This window comes from Stegodyphus dumicola, chromosome 8 (assembly GCF_044657685.1).
Source record: "Stegodyphus dumicola isolate Sdum_Otavi_A_Nest chromosome 8, ASM4465768v1".
NCBI lineage: Eukaryota > Metazoa > Arthropoda > Arachnida > Araneae > Eresidae > Stegodyphus > Stegodyphus dumicola.
This window is the reverse complement of record NC_140775.1, coordinates 107,879,380-107,901,442: the sequence shown is the minus strand read 5'-3', so window position 1 is coordinate 107,901,442 and position 22,063 is coordinate 107,879,380. Positions and strand designations below refer to the sequence as shown.

The following is a 22,063-nucleotide window of genomic DNA, read 5'->3' as shown; positions in this document are numbered from 1 at the left end:
ATAATTAGTGCTGCTACTACACTGGAATTTATAACCAAGCATTTTTTTATAAGGCTCGAATTTTTAGATCTACCTGCATTAATTTTTGAAGAATATTTCATTTTCACTGAGGCTTACTTGATTGAGTATTTTGTATACACATAGTACATGCACTCTGGCACAGAAAAATATAGGCACCCAGAAATCGAGCCACAATCATGAAACTCGGTAGGAACGTAGTCTGGTAAGAGATATGCAAATGATTTAAATTTTGCCCTCAATAAGAGAAGGTTAAGTGTGGTATGCACATATGAGATGTGCAGCTGGGAGAGTTTAAAAACATGATTGCTCGTGCCACAGGTCTATTCAAACAAATCTGTCAACTTGGATGGACAGTTTTCTGACTAGCAATGCGTGTGTAACATAACCAGTGGTAGTATGAACAGTTGTCGGACTTCGAGAAAGGGCACATAGTAGGCCTCTGAGAAGCAGGTTAGTCAAACAAGCATATCAGCCGCCACCTTGGTTGGAGCGATGTGGTACTTGCTAGGTGTTGGTGATAATGGATCACGGAAAGGATATTGCAGGAAGTCGGCATCTCAGGAACACAAATGGTTAAAACTGGTTTTTATAATCATATTAATTTAACAATTTATGTGCTTGAGAGTGATAAATATTGAGAATTTGAAAGTGATAAATATTTTTGTCTCAAATGAATTCATTCAAGAAATAATTATAAAAAAACTTTCATGCTATTTTATGTATTTCTTATTCTGTATAATTATACTCTTTATTATTTCTATTAGCTACCAGTAGATAATGATGTTATATTGCTGCAGAAAGATGAAACTGAAGATGAAGGTCAAAGAATAGATTTGTTAAATTTTTCAAAAGATTCCACAATAAAATATAATCAGATTGAAAATACGCAGCAGGTAACAGAACTATGTGTTCTTTTCATAAAATATTATGTAGTGTATATAAATTAATACATTGAATGATAGTCTGAGTTTTATTTAAATCAAAATTTTAATGGAACAGACATGAAATAAATATAACTTCTGGGCAGGTTTTTTACATTCAAAATGTTCTATTAAATTTCACAGCATTGACAATTTTTTAATTTTTTAAAAATATTTTTCATCAGATACTTTTATTTAGGAAACAATGGAAGAAGATATGGCATATTTGTTAGTTTAACTGTGCAATTTCGTATTCCGTGTTTAAATCTCGTTCTGAGAAAAAAATTAAAAGTACAAGAACAACATCATTTTGAAGGATTGTATTGCATTTTGCAAGACTGTAAGAAAAAAATTGAAATGTCATCCTTATTTGAACAAATATTGGCACTTTCTGACTGTCCATACTTCTATCAAAAAGTTGCAAACTTGTTTCGAACTTTGGAGAGAAATGTTTGTTTGGGTAAATGCATCCGATACCACATACTCACCTTCTTATTATACATAGCAATCTGTTTTCACTAAAACAAATTCTGAGAACTGCACAAACTCAAAATTGCTCTTAACTCTGCTCCAAAAATCCTAAAATAAGATGGGAAAAAGAGGCATTTGAAGCCATATTACACTGTATTTGTACAGAAAGTTACGTTTAAAATTTTCCTGAAGGTGATGAAAATTGCATTATGCCATCCATCACTGTTCTAAGATATTGAAATTTCCATAAGAGGGATCATAATCTGTTGTCGCATTGGTGAAAATGTTTGGATGAGTGGAAAGCTGTGAGGGATATTGCATAAATGCTTTTTTGGCAAAATGGGGCACTGTATTGTTAATACTTTTTCAAGCCTTTCCAGTGAGAATGTGGATAATCAGGAAAGACTCAAGCATCATAAAAAAAAAAAAAAAAAAAAAAAAAAAAAAAAAAAGATTTATTTAGATCAAATATGATCTAGCATGACCTCAAATGCTTTTAATTCAGATAGCTTTAATGTCTGAAATTACTTCACACAGTTTTAGAAAAAAGAGGAACATAGAAGGACAACATAGTTCCTTTCAGTGTTTTTCAGAATCCTAATTAATTCTGTGCTGTCTTAATCCTAAATAATTAGTGCTGCCTTTTATATTATATAGTTTAACACTTGGCAATGAAAATTCAGAATATGTATGAGTGCAAGAACTTGAAGGTGAATTGTAAACACAAGTTATATAAAATTGTCTGGGCTCTTTTGTAATATAACATTCTTGTTGAAGAACTTTCATGTTGAAGCTTTGAAATCCTTTTTTCTGAGCATGAGTATTATTCACTCATAGTTTACAAAACAGTTGTATTTTACTATGGTTATTGCACCAGTCTAAAATATTGTAATCTTTTTTTTTTATCATTGTTTAATAACTATTCATTTTTAAAAGGACACTGATCCATTTTCATAATTGTATGATAAATTAAAAAATTCCTTGCATTTACTTCTTATCACCAGCATATCGAATAGAAAGAAGGAATTGAAAATGGGATTTTAAAGTAATTCATGCAATTTATACTAGTAAACTGCAATTTGATTATAGTGCAACTTTAATGGATTGATTTAACAACTAGAAGCAACAATTGGTGAACTTCACAGTCTTCCAAAAATTGTAATATGAAAATCATCACTTATGTACCAATTAGAAATATTATTTTTGTTGCCATAAGTAATCAAATTAGCTTTGTAAATGCATTGAAATGTATTGTTAGGAATATTATGATCATTAAATGATAAATAACTTATTTATATTGATCCATATATTAATGCAGGATCTCTTCATCATCATCATTATTATTGTTATTGATTTATACAATTATTTTAATAGAAATCTTAAACATCTCAATTATATGTAATTTGAGCAGAAAAAGTGACTAAAAAGGACCTTTTTCTTTTTCTAAAAAGGACCAATAACTTGAATTCATTGGTAAAAATAAATACATAAAGGCAAGAGTTACATCCATGTAAACACTGTCAGTCAGATTAAAAATATTTTACTTACTGGAATTTTTGCATTATGGAAACCATTAAAATTTCGTGTTAATGTTTACAGAACTCTCCCATTCATACTGCTGAAGTTATTTACACAGTTTTTAATCTTGTTTTGAGAAACTTAACTGAAAGTGCAAAGTTTTGAGAATTTTTGCTGAATCGGTTTTTAAAGAAAAACTTACCTTTTCACATAACCTGTATATACCGAAGGACCATTACATTATAACCACTCTGTTAATAACATGTAGGATCACCTTCAGCCCTCAAAACTGCAAGCATGGCATTGACCCCAGAATGTGCTGATAGGTAATGCACGAATTTGGTTTTTCCAGGTGGACCTACAAATGCTGTATTGAATTAATGTCAGGTGAATTTGGAAGCCAAGACATGTCTTGAAAGTCACTGGACTGTTCTCAAACCACTCCCTGATGATTTGACCCTTATGATATGGTGCATTATTCTGTTGGTAAGCACCATCCCCTGCCAGAAATACTGTTGTCATGAATGGGTCAACCTGGTCTGCAACGATGTTCACGTAGCGCACAGATGTCAGATTGTTCTGTGGGGAATATGGGTCCTAATGTGCTCCATGAAAACATTGCCCTCACCCTAATACCCTCACTACTGGCTAGTCTCTGTCCAACTGTGCTCCAGGAACCAGAGTTTCGTTTGGAAATCAGTGTATTAGCACACGTCTGTTGATGTGATGAACCAGAAAACATAATTCTTTGGACCACGCAGCTTTCTTCCATTCTTCTAATATCCGATTCCGATGTTTCTTGGGCCCATTGCAGATGCAGCTGGTGATGATGTGTCGTCACTGCAGAGACATGCTTCGGCCTTTGGCTGCTTAGGTCCATACACAACAATGCACAATGCACAGTGAGTTGAGAAACATTGTGTGGTCTCTGGAATCAATGCACCGTCGACGACATGCTGCTGACTGGCGACTTGTTATTTCACCATCCATACACAACTTTCGATATGTGCTCACAAGAACTGCACGCGAACAGCCCACCAAATGTGCCGTTTCTGATATTGATGTTCCCAGTCACCAAGCCATAACAATTTGACCTTTATCAAAGTCTGATAAATCAGTTTTTTTTCCCAATATGTCTCTAATTGTGCTGTGTTTGGAAAGACAATGAATTGTCACTTTATATAATCCAACATCAACCGCGCATGTGCAGGGATTTTGTTCCTGAGCGTGCCCATTGTTATAGATGGAGGGGGGTTCATAAAGTAAAAGCTCTTCGGTGTATATCTTGAAAGTTTGTAAGTTAATTTTTGTGTTAATCAACCTCTTCTTCTTTAATGGATTTCAATTTGTTGCAATTTCAGTTCCTTTCTTGGTTTACTACTGTGGAAGAACAGCTAGTCGAAGATGAAAATATATTGTACAAGTGGGTATTTACTTATAAAACATTTTTTAATTTGCTTGAAAAATTGTTTCAGTTGGATTTTGCAGTTTAAACTTAATTGTATAAGATATTTGAATACCATTTTGCAAAGAGTATTTTATTTCCCCCCCCCCTTCATCAGGAAGTGACATAAAATTATTTTTAAAAAAATGTAGATTGTTGGTATTTTGAATTTCTGAAATGGTTTAAAATTCACTAATTAAGGCCAACTACTATTTTAGCAATCTCCTACTTGAAGACCTGGTGTACCTTGATAATTAATTTAGCATTACCTTTGTAATAATTTTAGCACTAGTCAAGGTGCACGTCCCACTGGTGCAGCTTGTATAATGCTAAATCTGTTATAACCATCATCAATACCTCGCAATCATTTATAATCAAAAGTAAGAGTATAAGAGTAAAATTCAGAATTTTTTAAAAATTTGTTTCTGAAACTAAAGTATGTGTTAAAAATTGGTCCAAGATTTAAAAAGTAGGTAAAAGTATAATTTAGGGTACCACTTGGTGAAACTTGGCGATTTTTGGCGGTACATGGATACCAATTTTGTGCAATTCTTTGACTCGTTATTTTGGCTTGCGAAGCGGCGATTTTTGCGCCAAACATCACCGCTACACAAAGCCAAAATAACGAGAAACAATTGCACAAACTCGGTATCCATGTACACATCGACTTATTTTCACTTAAAAAAATCCTCGAATTGCACAAAAATGGAATTGCGCACTCCTTTAATTTTATCCATCTACATGTCGACCTAGTTTCACTTAAAAAAAAAAAAAAAACCCGAATTGCACAAAAAGGGCATTGCACACTCTTTTAACTTTATACATGTACACGTTGACCTATTTTCACTTGAAAAAAATCCCAGAATTGCACAAACTTGCATTGCGCACTCCCTTTACTATACATGGACACATGGATATATTTTCACTTAAAAAGTCAAAGGAGCACCAAATCCTACAGTAAAAGCAAACAAAAAATACATAATCTCAGTAAAATACATTTTAAACCAAACAATAAAATAACATAAAAAAGGAAAAACATGTTATACATTTAAGCACTATCAAAAACAAATATTCACTTACCATGATTTTCGAATTCGCTTCGTACACCCAGAGCCATGTAAAAATCAAAATATCAATCATACTCAAATGACTTTTTACAAACCAGGTACTCTTTCTGATCGAACGCTTGACATAGTAACCATCTGAAGCTTTCTTCCTACAAACCCATTCAAATCCATCTAAACGTTTCTTGCGTTCAACTAGATGCATATCCTTCCTACATACAGGACACTTATAACGGCTACTAAGTAAACTTTCATTTACACAGCAGTCAATTAAAGCTCTTTTCCTCTTTCGCTCCAAATCGTACAGAAAATTCAAATTAATCTTACTACATTCGGCCATTCTACAGTCTAAAGAATCAAACCAACAAACACCACAAAAACGCTTACAAAACATCCCATGATTCAAAATTTCCCATAATCATGCACCTGATTAGGTCACAATAGGGTTTCCATAACATTCAACTACTCAGGCTACCATAAATGAAACAACAACTTGGCGATAAATCAAAGAACAACTTCGCCATAATACAAGGGGTACCTTAAAGTGTACTCTACCCAAAAAGTATAAGTCGAACTTTAAAAATAGCTTCATTCTCTCCACAATAAGTGTGTATGCAAAATTTGAACTCCATAACTTATTCGGAAATAGACAAAAAATTGATGAAAAGTATTTACCGTAGTGACAAATACTGTGCGCGTTAAGTAGCAGCTTATAAAACGCCGCTAGTTTTCAAATAAACTCTTGACAGTTGCCTATTATAATTTCTTTTTATCAATTTTGATTTGAAAGATGGTGAAGAGTTTGTTTTATAAACTCTAAAAATTTCAAATCTTTGTAGAATATATTAGAATTTTAAAGCTGGTACAAGAATAAAATATTACAAATCTCAATAACATTAAAAAAAATCAGTCTTTCGAATGAAATGCTGAGAAATATTTATGTAAACTTATGAAAAGCAAACATTTAAAAATGATGCAGTAGATTTTCATTACAAATAATTTTAAACGATAATAAAACATTTTGGGGTGATAAAATGAAATAAATTGTAAAATGCAAAATCTATACATAAAAAAAGGAGGAGGAGATATAACAATTATAAAGCGGCAGAAGATTTTTTACAGTAAACTTAACTTCTTTACAGGTAATTCTTTCCAGCAGGGAACTGAGATTAATAAATAAGTAAATTAATTTTAGAGAAATGTATACAAAAGTACAAACATTAATGTGATGTAAAGAGATTCCAAGAAGAAGTGATGATACTTCGCCATTTTCTTCATTGCATATTTTTTTAATTCGCCCAAGTAATGCCTTTTTATTAATTTTTAAGAGGGTGAAGAGTTTGTTTTGTAATTTGGTGGAAATTTTAAACTTTGTTACTGATACATTTTTTATTCAAAATTTAAAAATAATGGTCATCAAAAAGCCTGAAAATTTGAAAGATTCTAAAAAATTCTCAAAAAAATATTAGTAAGTAAAAAATTGTGTTTAAAAGTTCCTCCCCCACCCCACTTTATCCACTGGTGCAAACAATAAGATTCAGAGATCTTTTGGTTGCTCTAAACAAATATATGCATGAAAATCATTTGAACATTAAATTAAAAAAAAATCTAATTTGAATTTTGAAAAAATCCCAGCACCACATGTACTGTCATCCATAAGCAGTGTATGCACAAATTTTGAGCTAGATACCTTGTCGGGAAGCAATTTAAAAATCGATCACAAACTTTTAACCATGACGACAGATACCATAAGGGAACTAAATAAAAGCTTATAGTAATAATAGTAATAAAGCATTTCTTTTTTGAGAACCATTATGAAAATTCCAGTACCTTGTAGCAACAATAAACAATGTGAAAAAGGGTAAACAATATTAGATGTCAACCAGTTCAATTTACATTTGTGACATCATTGTTCACAGGGGCTTATGGGTAAAGGAAAGGAAGACAGTGGTCCTCTGAACAGATCCTAAAGATGAAATTCCTTCATGTTTCCTTTTTCTCATGTTACTAACATTTTTGTCTAAAAGAGCATTGCATGTGAACGAGGCTTTAAGTTACTGAGCACGGGTAGTTCGATCTGGGTTTGATTCCAGACTAATGTGATGGCTGCATGGGCATTTTCATGGTTTCCCTATGTGTAATGTGGGTACAAGCCATTTTCCCTTAGAAAGTCTTGCATAAAGGCATCCCTTCCCTTAGGCTTATAGCCCATGAGTGCTTTGTTGTAATAATGTAAACTAAACCAAGCCAAACTTTGTCCAAATGGATTGAAGGAAATGAATTTTCAGTCAGTGAGGAAAACGCTGATTTTTTTTTTTTTTTTTTTTTTTTTACTAGCATCAAAAACTATCAAATTTAAGATATAACAGTCAATACTGAATAAAAATAACATCTCCATCATATTCCTCCCTCCAAACTGTACATCCATCATTCAGCCAATGGATATTGGAATTCTGAATGCTTCAAAATGCATGGCCAAGCGGTAAAGTCTCTAAACACTGGTAGTTCGGCCCGAGGTTCGAATCCCATGAATGGGCTAGCTACATGGGTGTTTTAGTGGTTTTCCCCATGTGTAACGTGTATATGAGCCAGTTTCCCTTAGAAAGTCCTCCACGAAGGCATCCCTTCCTTTAGGCAGGTAGCCCTCGATATTTTGCCATAATTACACAAACAGACACACTTCAAAATGCAAGCATAAAGAAGCCTTTTTTAAAAATTTGTGCTTTTCTTTTCTTTTTTTAATAGTAGTAAGACTATTCAAGAATTGTTTAAGCATTTCAACGTAAAATCTGTTATGTAGAGGATTATGAAGTCATGGGAGAATGTGTCTGCAGATATTTTAAAAAAACTTGGTGTTATTTATGACTACTTATCATATTTCATTGTGATGATGATTATAGTAACAGTTGTCCAGATATCACTAACAAAAGGCAAAATTTTCTCATTAATGGAATATGGTAAAAAATGTGGAGTAATAATAAATGAAGACGATACAAAAGAAGTATTCCATTATGATCCTGAACCTTCAAATATCAACCATTTAATGATAGGATTTTAAATGCAAAAAGTGTTAACACCAGTACCGAAGATAATGCCAAAGAGATTGTTATGATTGAAAAGATTTCAATTGGCAGTTTAGTAGGTATTCTCAACATGGCAGTTACAGAACTCTGAAAATTGGAATTTTGTAAATGAAGAAGAAATTATGTTATCTTATCTATGCAGCTAAAGAGAAATTGTTAGCACAAAAAAAGAGACTTTAGATTAGTTATACTGAAAAAAATGTTGTAGAGCCATTAGTTTTTTTTTTTTTTTTTTTTTTTTTTAAGCAGGAAACATGAAAAATGAGCAATTCCCTCCCTGGGAAACTCGAACCTGGACCTCTAGAATACACTCCGAGTGTGCTACAGTTACACCACGAAGGCATGCAGAAGAAATGAGAAAATACATTATATACTCCCCTTTTTAAAGGGTGGCTGGGGATTAGTGAAAAGGGTGGCTGGGGATTAGTGTAATAAAGGGTGGCTGGGGATTAGTGTAAAGGGTGGCTGGGGATTAGTGTTGTACATAACACTAATCCCCAGCCACCCTTTAAAAAGGGGAAAGGTTGGTCAAATCCTCCTGGTGAAGAATCATCATCCACCACTTTTTAGTTTGGGTACCACTTAGAGTCATTTTGTAGTATTTTAAAGCAGGAGACATGAAAAATGAGCCATGCCCTTACTAGGACTTGAACCTGGACCCTCGAATATGCATTGAGTGTGCAACTGTTATACCATGAAGACATGCAGAAAGGAGGGCAAACAGGCCTTATAATGTTTAATAAAATTAATGGGTATTGAGTTTTTTTTTTTTGTTTGTTTTGTTAATTTCAATTTCTTTAAAGTCATAAAGGCTTAACTATTTCATGTTTTTAATTTTATAATTTCTACATGTGATCATGCTGTATTTAAACTGTTGATCTAAAATTCGGAAATTTTTTTCCACAAGAAAAGTCTTAATGATTCTGGATCTCAGATTTTGCACAACATGATGTCTTGTCCCTATGTTATTTTTTCATTTTGATAATAGCAAAATATAATTTCATTTGATAGTTTTTTGAAAAAGTCTTAATATGGATAATACTTTTGTCATAGAAGAAGTTTATCATGACTTTTCGTCATTTGGAGATTACCATATCATGTAGTTAATATTGATTGTTATAGATTATAATATTTGAAATATTGTTGGTTGTCTGCAGATATTTTAAAAAATACTTGGCGTTATTTATGAGTACCTATCATATTTCATTGTGATGATGATTATAGCCATAGGTGTTCAGATATCACTAAAAAAATGCAAATCTTATCATTAAGGGAATATGGTAAGAAATGTGGAGTAATAATAAATGAAGGTGATTCAAAGGAAGTTTTCCTTTGTGATGCCGAACATTCAAATGTCAACCAATTAATGGATGGTAAAACCTGTGGTAACGTTTTAAATGCAGAAAATATCACCAGCAGTAGTGAAGATGATGCCTAATCTACTTGGAATTTGCTTAAACTTACTAAATTTCATTTGAAAAGTCTTGAATTAAAGTAATGCAGGTACTTAGTTTCTCAAAATATTAAATAACAATGAATCCAATAAATTCCATATTAAAGAGTTTATTTCAACTTGAGTGTTTAATTGATAGATATTAACCTTCATAGCATCCAGAACCAATTGAATAAGAATTGCAAATATAATGTACTTTTTCAAATCACTGTTGTCAGTCACATAAATGCTAGTTAATACAAGAAATAATGAGCATTAAACAATTAATAAAACAAAACAGAGTAATTGTAGAAAAAAATAAACAGCACTTTAAAAATAGAATAATGTTCGGAACTGCCACCTATAAAACAGAATCTGAAGTTAGAAACTTTAATCTTAAAGTCAAACAACTCTTTTTTTTTTTTTTTTTTTTTTTCATTTTTCTTTCTCAAGTGCTTTCAACAAAAAAAAGTAACTGAAAATGTTCAAAGGAAAAATTGCTATCGAAGAGAAAAACATTTGATTGTATTAAATTAAATAAAATTTGATGTTCCTTCTTCTTGTTTATTCATAATGACATCATAGCATAGCTGTTTCCAAATTAAAATGCACGAATTGTAATATCTGGAACACAGTTAAAATTGTTACTTTGTTGACCAAAACATACTTGAATAAAATAATGAAAGCAGTTAGAATCTTGTAGTTTGCAATGAAATAACATTCAGAAATGATACTGATAATGAAGATGTAAAGCTGAAGTCTGCACATTGTGTATTAATGTGTAAGGCTGCAGCTGATCTGGAAACTGAAATTTTTTTTTAAGTCCTGCAATTCTATAAGATTAGTTAATTATTGCTACATCGGAAATAGTTTGAGAAAGTCTTGGAAAGGCTTTAAAGAACCCCTTTTATATAATCTGAACTTTTAACATAAAAGCCACTACTTGTGCTGCAGACAAACCACTGGTCATTCAGTGTAAATTAAGCAATAACAGTCAAATGCATTTAAACATTGATAAGGTAGAAAACTACACAGTCAAATAAATACGCTGGCTCAAATATTCCACTGATGCATAAGTTTAATGTATTGGCTGTGAGAGAATGCAAAAGCCAGAGTTATCATTTTTAAATAAAGCTGGCAAAATTTCAACAGCATGGCATGAGTGCCAGAAACTCTCTCTCTACACAGAATCTTCAGTTTGCATGATCTAAATGCTAGTTTGCATTCTGGTGAGGAATACAGAAAGAAGAAATTATAGTAAATTAAAGATCAAAAATCATAATAACTGCTTAATTAACCTTATGACTGCATTTCAATGTTACCAAATTCAGAATCCAAAAAGAAAATACAGTAAATAATAAAGGCCTTGCTTCTAACTTTCTCTCAAATAATTGGTGCAGGAAGTTCTGGTGTGGTTAAATGGTAGTTCTAGGAACAATAGATGAGGAAATATGTAATGTTAACTTATATAGCAGAACTTCTTTCGGAATAAAAAATAGCGAATGATTCATAGAAAAAATTTTATTTTTGTGAAAGTAATGGATCAATGTTCTGCTGTATTTTCTGCAATATATTTTTGCATATTTTGTTTAAATCATGCATTTTTTTTGTATGTGTGTTAGCCTCTTATTAATTATCAATAAATTCTTTATAATGTGTGTGTATTTTCCTTTAATTACCATGCACATGCCAGTTAGGAATTTGCTGTGAATTATGGCTACATCAATCAGTTACCAAGAATAGATAATTTGAATATTCTTTTCTTTAGTTATTTTTTTAAAAATTTATTTGTAGGGCATACATAGGTGAACTGTCATCACATTGTAACCAATATTCTCTGCTTTTTGATGATCTGTGTGGTGCTTTGGACTCACTGGAAGTTCTAAGAGAGAAATATGCATTTGTATCGAATAAAACAAATTCTTTACATGAGGCTTGCGAGCATCTTTTAACTCAGCAGGTTAGTTCTGTTTCTGATAGAAATATTTTTTTTTTTTTTTTTTTAATTTGAGTTCAGTGTCAGAAAAGCTTAGCAAAATGACATTCTTTGACATAGATATAGTTTATATCGTTCTGGATGAAAGTGTATTATCAGAAAGCTGCAAATCTAGTTAATACTTTGGAAGGTATTAGAATTGTGTGATTTTTTGAATTAGTAAAAGTCAATGGAAAATCAAAACAGTTTTTAGGCATTTCTGAAATGAAATTGTGTAATTTAATATTTTTTATCCTTAACCCTTAAATTTTACATAGATTTTAAAATCAGTATTTAATAGTATTGAAATGAAGTTAAATTAATTCAGAATCTAGTTATTTTGGGTTAAAATTAATTCAGAATCTAGCCATTTTTAAATGAAAGTGGTAGTCCATTTATTATTAGTAATATAGAACTTTTCATTATACTTATTGCTAGTCCTTTCTAGGGCAAGAAAAATCTAGTTTATTGTTAACATACTTGCTTTCAGTTCTTTGGTTGATTTTAAAAATATCAGGAAAACATTATACAATACATATAATGTATACAAGCTGTTTCATATTGAATGAGAACAAAAAGAATAGCACAGTACTAATTCTATTACTGATTGATTAAGCTGAAACAAATTAATTCTGAAACTACAATTTCAAGTTTTATGTGGTAGCAGCGAAAAATCTTCCATTTGCAAAATTGCCACTGGAAGCTCTGTTAATCAAAACGGCAACATCCATGCAGAAGAAAGCATACCATGTTTTCGAATATGCTTAAACATAATCGCTTATTGTCATTCAAAGAGATTTTCTGGCAAAATTTGGTAAAGAATCACCACATTGCCATAATGTCAAATAGTATGTGAAGAAAACCAGCTGAGGATGAACAGCAGCCCAAACCGAAATGGTTGAAAAAATTCATGAAACCATTTTTATGAAGTCCCACAAAATCGATGCATCGTGTGTGTTTTGAACTCAGTGTGCCTCATGTAACGGTGTGGTGTGTGTTACAGAAATGTCTATAATTCCACTTGAACACGTTTTAGATGGTGCCGCCATTAAAGCATTTTGACAAACCATTGTGTAAAGTCTCTATGAAAATTTGAAAATAAGCTGGAGGTAGATGTGCGCAGACTTGTGTTTATGTATAAGGCCACTTTTCATGTTTCTGGGGAAGTTAATTGCTATAATTTAAGAATTTGGGCACAAAATATCCTCATTGTCCAAATGTGAACATTTTCTTCACCATTTCCAACAGTTGTGTTTTTGGTCCCCCCTTTTTTTTTTCATTGGAAACACAGATTAGCTGATGCATTTGCCAAGATATGCTATCAGAGTGGTTGTTCTCTCAGTTGAAAAAAAAAAAAAAAAAAAAGTTCTGCTCTTCATGCTGCAGGAAGATGGTGCTCCACAACATTGGCATAAAAGTGTATGCCAGTACCTGAACAATAGTCTACCCCATTGCTGGATTGGCTGTGTTGTGTCAAACAATATGCCATTACTTTGTTGTCCACCGAGATCTCCAGATATAATCGCTTGTGATTTTTTTCTTATGGGATTTCTTAAAGACAAAAAATGTTCATGCTTGCATTTCCCCGGGACTTACAGCAACCGAAGCAGCAGATAACTGAAGTGCTCGAATCATTAACAAATGATATTTTATGAAGAATATGGCAGGAATTGCAATACCGCATTGATATTTGCAGTGAGATTGGAGGGGCACACATGAAAAATCTATAGAAACTTGGATAACTATAGTTTCATTGTAAATTTGTTTTATCCAAATTAGCATTATAGTGTTCACCGGTATGTTTTCCTTTTGTCCCATTCAGTATGAAACACCATGTATATTTCTAAAAGGCTATTAAATTAATTTCTATAAATGCATACAAAATGTGTTTGGGTAAGTAAGCAGTCTGCAAATATTTGTTGCAAGTCAATAATGAACCTTGTATAGGCCTAGTGGGATAAAAAGCTTTAATTTTAAATGAATGGAAGTAGGCAGAGGTTTGTTCTGCTGACGAATTTATTATTTTATTTTAATTCAGATAACTGTGTATTTAGATGAGCGATAGAAAATTTCTTTAGTTTCATTAAAAAATTGTATTATATTTCATTGTAAAAAATAAATGTACTTTAATTTTTAAACTGTATAATTTTTAGAACTGTGAAAGAAACTAGGGAAAGGTGGTAGACATAATGGCAGAAAGACCTAAAAAAAAGGTTATAATAGACCAAATGTGCGATATATATATATAAATATATAGCCCATTCTGTTAAAAGATGTAAAACAAAATTTTATTGGTGCATATGTATTAATGTAACTATCTTGGCACAAATTGGCAATTTTTTACAAATGAAATTGTAAAAGTTACTTATGGGATGCAAGCTGAGGGTTTACTTAACTTTCTTAAAAGATTCCCAAACTATTGCTATTTATTGTAAGTTGGCAAGCAAGGTCAACATATGAAAAAGAAACATACTTTAGTAATTTAAATAAAAAGATAAAAATTTTAATTATTAAATACTGCATATACCTGCATATAAGTTGACAATTTAAAAAAAAAGTCAAACTTCAAAGTATTATAAGTTGGCTTATACCCAAAACCTTAAAAAAAAAAAAAAAATACGCTGCCACCAATTGAAAACACGTCAGCGAACTTGCTTATTAAATTTATTGTTCATACAGAAACTTTTTATTTATTCTTTTCATTTTATAAGCAATAAGTTGCCTCCCATGATTATTTTCAAGTGAAAAACGTTACCAAAAAAGACAGCATTTCCAGCAGGTGTTCGCACCCAGAAAAATGGTTGGATGGGTGATACCCTAAACATTGATTGGTTTCAAAATGTGTGGTGCAAAAAACCAAGTACACTTTTACGGAAACCTTCGCTTTTGATATGAGATATATTTCGACTGCATCATTTAGAAGTTGTAAAAAAGCATGCAGAAAGTTCAAAAACAACACTTTCTATGATCACTGGAGGGCTGACATCCATTTTACAACACTGGATGTCAGCATAAATAAGCCGTTCAAGGTGAATATGTGCAAGTGTTGGGCAGAATGGATGCAATCCAATTTGCCTACTAAAACCAAAGGTGGCAATATTAGAAAGCCAGACATAACTTTAATTGCACTATCCGACTATCCAGAAAGCTCACAAAATGCCAAATTCTGGATATGTGAAAATTTTGGATAGTGGTGCATATAAGCAGATAGAATTCATATTAGGAAAGCCAAACCAATAGGGGAAAATTTAGCTGTAAAATTATAAAAACAGCCAACATATTTATTATCAGCATGAATATCAAAAGCCTACATTTAAAGTTATATAAGATTTTGGTGGGATGCACTTCACACATAAAAGCCAGTGGATTTTGTAGGACTTGAACATGAAAGTAAAATATCTGATTACGAAATTCCACCGAACATGAAAACTGGCAGAAATATCCCCAGATATGGCATACAGAAAACTTAGTCACTTATAGTTTTATGCATTACATTGCCATTCTTTATCTATTTTCTGCCATTCTTTATCTGGCATCATGGCTTTTATTGATTGATGACTGGATCCCATAACTTTGAAAATACTCCATTTTATGCACTCCCAAATATTAATTATTTTTCAAAATGTGAGGATAAAAAATAAAACTTAGCTTTAAAAAAATTAACCCAACCTGTCAAATATGAATCAAACTAACATCAAACCAAAACAAACATGTTATGAATGTGTTATGCGATCATACTTTTATATTATTGGCTAAATCACACTGGCCCAATGTATACATGTTAGTAGTATTATAGCTTTAATGGCATTACAAATTTGCCATTTCCTAAAGTTTTTTAAAATTTTAATGTATATCAATTTATTAGAGCTTTCTGGTTAGTTAAATGCCAGACAGACAGGCCTTTTACTTTGAAAAACTAGCTTTGCAGTTTGAGCAGATAGAGGCTTATTCTCAACTTTTAGAAAGTTATTATGTGTAGCCTGAGTGTGGCCAGTTCTAAGATAAGATTTCCTCCTTCTAATTTCTAGTAGCCTTCCAATACTCCACTCTAAATTTTATGTTCCTCAACTTTTTATGTAGCTAAATGCTCCAGAACAATTACCATTTATTTAGGATTTTTTACTTGATAACCATGCTAGTATCACATAATGATATGAGCCTCATGGACCATTCAGCAGCAAACTTTACTCTGATCTACCAGGCAATTACATTTTATCCCTGTATGTCGGAAAACACAGTAGTAGTAAAGAATCTGATACCTATGGTTCCAAAAAATTAAATCCACTCAGTTGCATTATGCAGGGTGATAAAGAAGTTGTGATGTTTAAATTTGAGTACATTTTTAAAATTTATTGTTAAATGTGTGAGAAAATATTTTAAATTAATTTTTTTCAACACATTTGAAGCACCGTATGCCATTCATTATGTTTAGCCTGACCAAAAATAGTGGTGCTGCACATCTTTCTGGTTGATATTTCCTTCAAATAGATATCAAATAGTTTAATGTCAGGAAGCTTGCATCCAGCATCCTGAAAGTACTCAATATTATGCAATACGTGCCTTCATTGGCATGTATTAGTTACATTCAACAATATAAACTCCGTTAATATGGGTATATATTAGCCATTATTTAGACATTATCAGTGCTTGTAATCTTACCAGCTGCTAAATGTATGATTCGTATTCTTCTTTTAAGTGTATTTGGGTGTTGTGTAGATTATAAACAAGTAAAAGGTATGTATTAAAGTCCCAGTTGTTTAGCTGTTTGATCATCTTGTAGTAAATACATATCTGGCCACAGAGAATATCAAATTTCTGGACTTTTGTATATCCAAATGAGCTGCTGTCCTCATGGGTTTGGATATTTATCGATTCTAATAGAAGGCTATTTCCAATTTTTACATTTAACAAATGTGTATGAATCATTCTCGTAACAACTGTTTAAGTTCTGTTAAGAAAGGTAAAAGTAAATTAGTGATGATTTTCTTATAATGGTAAGTTTTTCTTTTCAAACATAGTATAAAAAGTATACATGATAAAGTTATAGAATTCAAGAGAGAAAGATGTACCAAGAGAGGCAGTGAAGGGAATAATGTATTTAAACGTAATTTCTTAAAATATGTGTTTGCATTATGCTAAACAGTTTCTGATGATATATACTATTTAAAATATTTGTTGACACTAATAAATGCTGTTACTTTTAAGTGTCATAGATATTAAAAGCAGAGCTATTAATTATCATTTCAAAAGTTTTCATAAATTTATTCAGTTAATTTAAATTAAATTTGAAATTAGAAATAATTTTCAAATACTTGTTTAAAAGGCAAATAATTTTGTTTTTCAGGCTAAACTTGTGAATTCAGCTGAAACAATATCTGAAAAATTAAGCTATTTCAATGAATTAGAAGTGTTATCCCAGGTAATTTTTTGTTCTCATTTATTCTTTTATTATTAGTTTGTACCCGTGGTGTTTTGTTATTTCATTTCATTTTTACTTTCTTGTACGAAGTAAAGCAAGTACTGTAATTGCACCAAATTTTGGGTACTTCAACAGAAATATCCATTTTGAAAATTTTGAGACCCATTTAGACGACTTCTTTGTATCACATCTGATGGTGTGGTTTGAATACAGGACTGTTTCTTCTGAACAAATTGTAAAATGGTATCAAAAGGGACTTTTTTCATGATGCATGTATGTACGTATCTTGCATAACTTAAAAACGTTTAGCCGTAGAGTGTTAAAATTTTGTGTGTAGGACTGCTACACACAAAATTTTAACCCAACCCCTTACCTGCCCTTAAGTCCTTACCTGGCCTTTATTTTCACAATTGTTGTTATAGTCATATGTTTCTAATTACAGGAGTATTTTAAATGATAAAAATATACATATTTTGGCAATGTCAGATTTTTGGAAAAAAATTTATTTCGACAAATAAGAAAATTTAACTTCTAATGCGGTCTCCTGATTCCTGTACTTATGTTTGGGGAAAGTTTTATACACATTATGAAGAAATAAAATTAGAAGAAATTTGACTCCAGTACGATAAAAATTGACCAGGATATTTAAGGAAGTATGTCAATTAATGTCAAAATTTGCAATTTTTGATGTCATTTTCAACTTGCTTTGAGAGGTTGGTTAGTTGAGTTAGAATAATTCAAGGAAATAATTTAAAATGAGGTGTAGCAAAAAATGTGTATAATTTAATAGGTACAAGGAAGTCATGTTTTTCCAAAAATATTCAATGAATAAATAAAGAATTTTCACCTTTAGCTTTCTTACTTCCATTTTCAATAACTGGATTCCTGGATGGTGGAAGATCTTTTAAATGGCTAAAATTTCAGATTTAACTGAATTCACAACAGGGATTTAATACTTTGAAAAGATTAAGGCAATTAAAGTTACAAGTAATAAGGCAATTAAAGTTACAAGTACATTTTACAGCATTTTACAAAATATACTACACACTCAAATTTCTACATGTATCCAATTTTAAATCAAAACTTAAGAATTTTATACAAAGCTACAATTACAGTTTCAAAGTTAGGATATCATTCACGGTACTCTTCCCCTTTTGATACTCAGAGATTTATAATTGAAGCTCAACAATTTTGAAAGTCATAGGTTCATTCATTGTCTCTTTTTCAAAGGACGTCCAAACTGGGAGTTTTGAATAACAACCTATCATTTTTAAGACATTCAACATCACTTGGAGCATTCATGTAAGGAGTTGAACTACAGTCACTGGTCATTACATTGGGATGGTTCTTTAACAGTTTGTCATTATCTTTGACTTCTAATGGATGCAGTTTTCTGGACAGTTCTCAGATAAGTCATGTTTGGTCATGACTTCTGCCACATGTATTTTTCCATTTTTACCAGAATGCATTTTAATCATTTTGACTAAGCACTAATTGCTTCTTTTCACATTGTCATCTCCAAGAAGGGCAATATCCCCTTCCTCCAAATTATATTCCTTTGTGGTCTTGTTATATTCTCTCAACTGTCCTAAATATTCAGTTCTGAATCGTTTTCTGAGCTGTTATATGCTATGTGTATTGTAGACACTAAGATGTATGCAAATATACATGTATTATATGTACTGTGGTGATGGCGATAAGGAGCGCGCCTTGCGCCCTCCGATAAGTGTGGCAACCGTAGAGGAGAAGTTTCTTACGAGTAGCGAGCAGAGTGAAACAGGCAGGCTGTCGGGCAGTGTGCGCGAAGTTCTGAAATAAAGCTTAATTTTTATTGTGCACTATGTCTCGTTAATATTTATATCAATGCAGTAGGAACATAAATCTGTGATATGGAATTCGAGGATTGGTGGTAAAAACAACAGGAAATCACCATAATGGTAACCCGGACTGTGTTAAATCGTATGAACAGTTCTCAAGCACTTTCGGTTTTGACTACAAGCCATCACTCAAGATCTCCAAACCAGAAGTAATGGATTACATCGGTTTTCGTCCTCCGAATCACAGATGAGTAGTAATTATAGATCATTTTGTAATTCTGTTTTCTACTTATCATTTAATTTCATTTTCTATAGTTAAATTTTTGCTTTTATTTTGGCTTAAAAACCTTGCACAATGTCTGATGTTTATGCCGTCCGAATTCCGGTTTATAACCGATCAGACCCATCTTTATGGTTTATTATGTGTGAAAGTACCTTTGCTCTTGCCACCCCCAAACCTATCACAGAATCCATTACTAAATATAATTATGTAGTTGCTCATCTTCCTCCAGATATTGCATCAATAGTACGGGATTTACTTATGAAACCAGACCCTATTGATCCCTATACAAAGCTCAAAACTGAGTTAATAAATCATTCAGGAGAATCTTCTCAGCAAGAAATTCGCCAATTATTATCTGGAGAAGAATTAGGTTCTCGAAAACTTCCGATTTGCTTAGAAATATGAAACGTCGAGCAGAATCTTTAAATGTTCCTGATAACTTAATGTTAGAATTATTCCTTCAACGTTTGCCTTCGACTGTTCAGTCTATTTTGGCAGCGGTTTCCAATTTAACTGTTGATAAAGCTGCAGAAATTGCCGACAGAATTTTAGAAGTAAATCCAACCCCAGGGACTTGTGCCGTTTCTCGCACAGTCGATCAGTCTCTTGAGGATAAATTATTTAAACAAATAGAAAAATTAAACAAACGTATTGATCGCATTTCTCTTTCTCGTGGTCGCTCGCCAAATCGCGGAGATCGCAATAAGGAAAGAAGCAATTCCAAAAGGAGAGATTATTCTGTTTGCTGGTATCATAGACGTTTTGGGAAAAAGTGTAGAGATGACAAATGTACAAAACCTTGTTCATGGCAGGGAAACGAAACCAGCAAAGAATAGAGGCGACTTATTCTTTGCCTCAAGTTTCACGTCGCCTGTTCGTTCATGACCGTAGAACAAACCTTTCATTCTTGGTCGATACCGGCTCTGACGTGTCCTTACTTCCAGCAAATAATTCTCAAAAACGGAATTCGTCCCAACAAACACTTTTCGCTGCTAATTCTTCTACTATTCATGTTTATGGTCAAAAAACACTTTCTTTGGATTTCAAATTAAGACGACCGTTTACATGGACTTTTCTTATAGCAAATGTTAGTACACCCATTCTTGGAGCAGATTTTCTCCATTTCTTTGAATTGGTGCCTGATCTCAGAAACAAATGTCTCAAAGATTTAAAAACGCATTTTAAAACCGTCGGTTGCGTGAAAAATGCTAGCATTTATTCAGTAAAAACTGTATTTAGTGATACACCATATGTGTAAAATTTTAGAAGAATTTCCTTCAGTTACTAGATTACCAGATCCTAACCAACCTGTTAAACACAACACCGTTCATTATATCATAACTAAAGGTCCACCTGTGGTTGCAAAACCTCGTCGGTTAGCTCCAGATCGCTTAAAAATAGCAAAACAAGAATTTCAAACTATGATGCAATTGGGGCATTTGAGACCTTCGAGCAGCAATTATGCATCCCCACTTCACATGGTTCCAAAAAAGGGAAGTCTGGAATGGAGACCTGTAGGAGATTATCGAGCATTGAACGCTCAAACAATAAAAGACAAATACCCTATTCCATGCTTAGCTGATTTTACTGCTGCATTGCGCGGTACTAAAATTTTTAGTCATGTCGACCTGATTAAGGCATACCATTAAATACCAATTAACCCAGCCGACATCCACAAAACCGCCATATGCACACCATTCGGTTTATTCGAAAGTACCCGTATGCAATTCGGCTTATGCAATGCATCTGCGACTTTTCAACGTTTTATAGATGAAGTCACGTGGGATTTAGAAGGTGTTTACGCTTTTGTCGATGACTTGCTCATAGCCTCTAAAGATTCTGAGGAACATTGCAGGCATTTGAAAGCTTTATTTTCCAAACTTCAGGAATATGTATTCCGACTTTGCATAATTTAATAATTAATAACTGCATAAATATTCCGACTTTGCATAAATGTTTCAAAATGCACCTTTGGTCAAACGTCTATTGATTTCTTAGGTTTTCACCTTAGTGAAAACGGAATTGAACCTCTTCCTGACAAAGTCAAATGTATTTTAGATTTTCCTCAACCTATTACTCTTACTCAGCTTCGCCAATTTTTAGGCATGTTTAACTTTTACAGATGTTTCATATCTAAAGCAGCACATATTCTTTCTCCTTTAATAAAATTGTTAGAAGGCTATATTAATAAAAAAAAATCTCGTTCTCGTGTTCAGGATTCATCCCCACAATTAAATTGGAACGAGAATGCTGAACAAGCCTTTATTGCTGCCAAAAATGCCATTGCTCAGGCTACCCTTTTGAGACACCCTATTCCCGGAGCCCAGCTAAGCATCTGGGTAGATGCCTCAGACGTCGCAATAGGCGGCACACTTATGCAGTTGTCTCAACAAACATGGGAACCTATAGCATTTTTCTCTATGAAACTCAATAAAAGTCAACAGAAATGGTCTGCGTACGATAGGGAATTATTTTCAATTTATCCTGCAATTAAGAAATTCCGACACATGTTAGAGGGCAGAAATTTTATAATTTATACGGATCAAAAACCGTTAATATACGCTTTTAAACAGAACCCTCATAAATGTTCACCTCGACAATTGCGCCATTTAGATT

General features: G+C 32.5%; 1 protein-coding gene across 1 annotated transcript in view; it reads left to right on the top strand.

Annotated features, from left to right (window-relative positions):
• Cog3 (conserved oligomeric Golgi complex subunit 3) overlaps positions 1–22,063 on the top strand; it is a 103,843-nt gene that overhangs the window by 5,763 nt on the left and 76,017 nt on the right. Inside the window, exons 2-5 of the mRNA XM_085823012.1 lie at positions 786–914; positions 4,292–4,353; positions 11,748–11,913; positions 17,273–17,347. Of these exons, the coding sequence (XP_085679138.1) occupies positions 786–914; positions 4,292–4,353; positions 11,748–11,913; positions 17,273–17,347 (432 nt within the window). The remainder of the gene's footprint in view (positions 1–785; positions 915–4,291; positions 4,354–11,747; positions 11,914–17,272; positions 17,348–22,063) is intronic.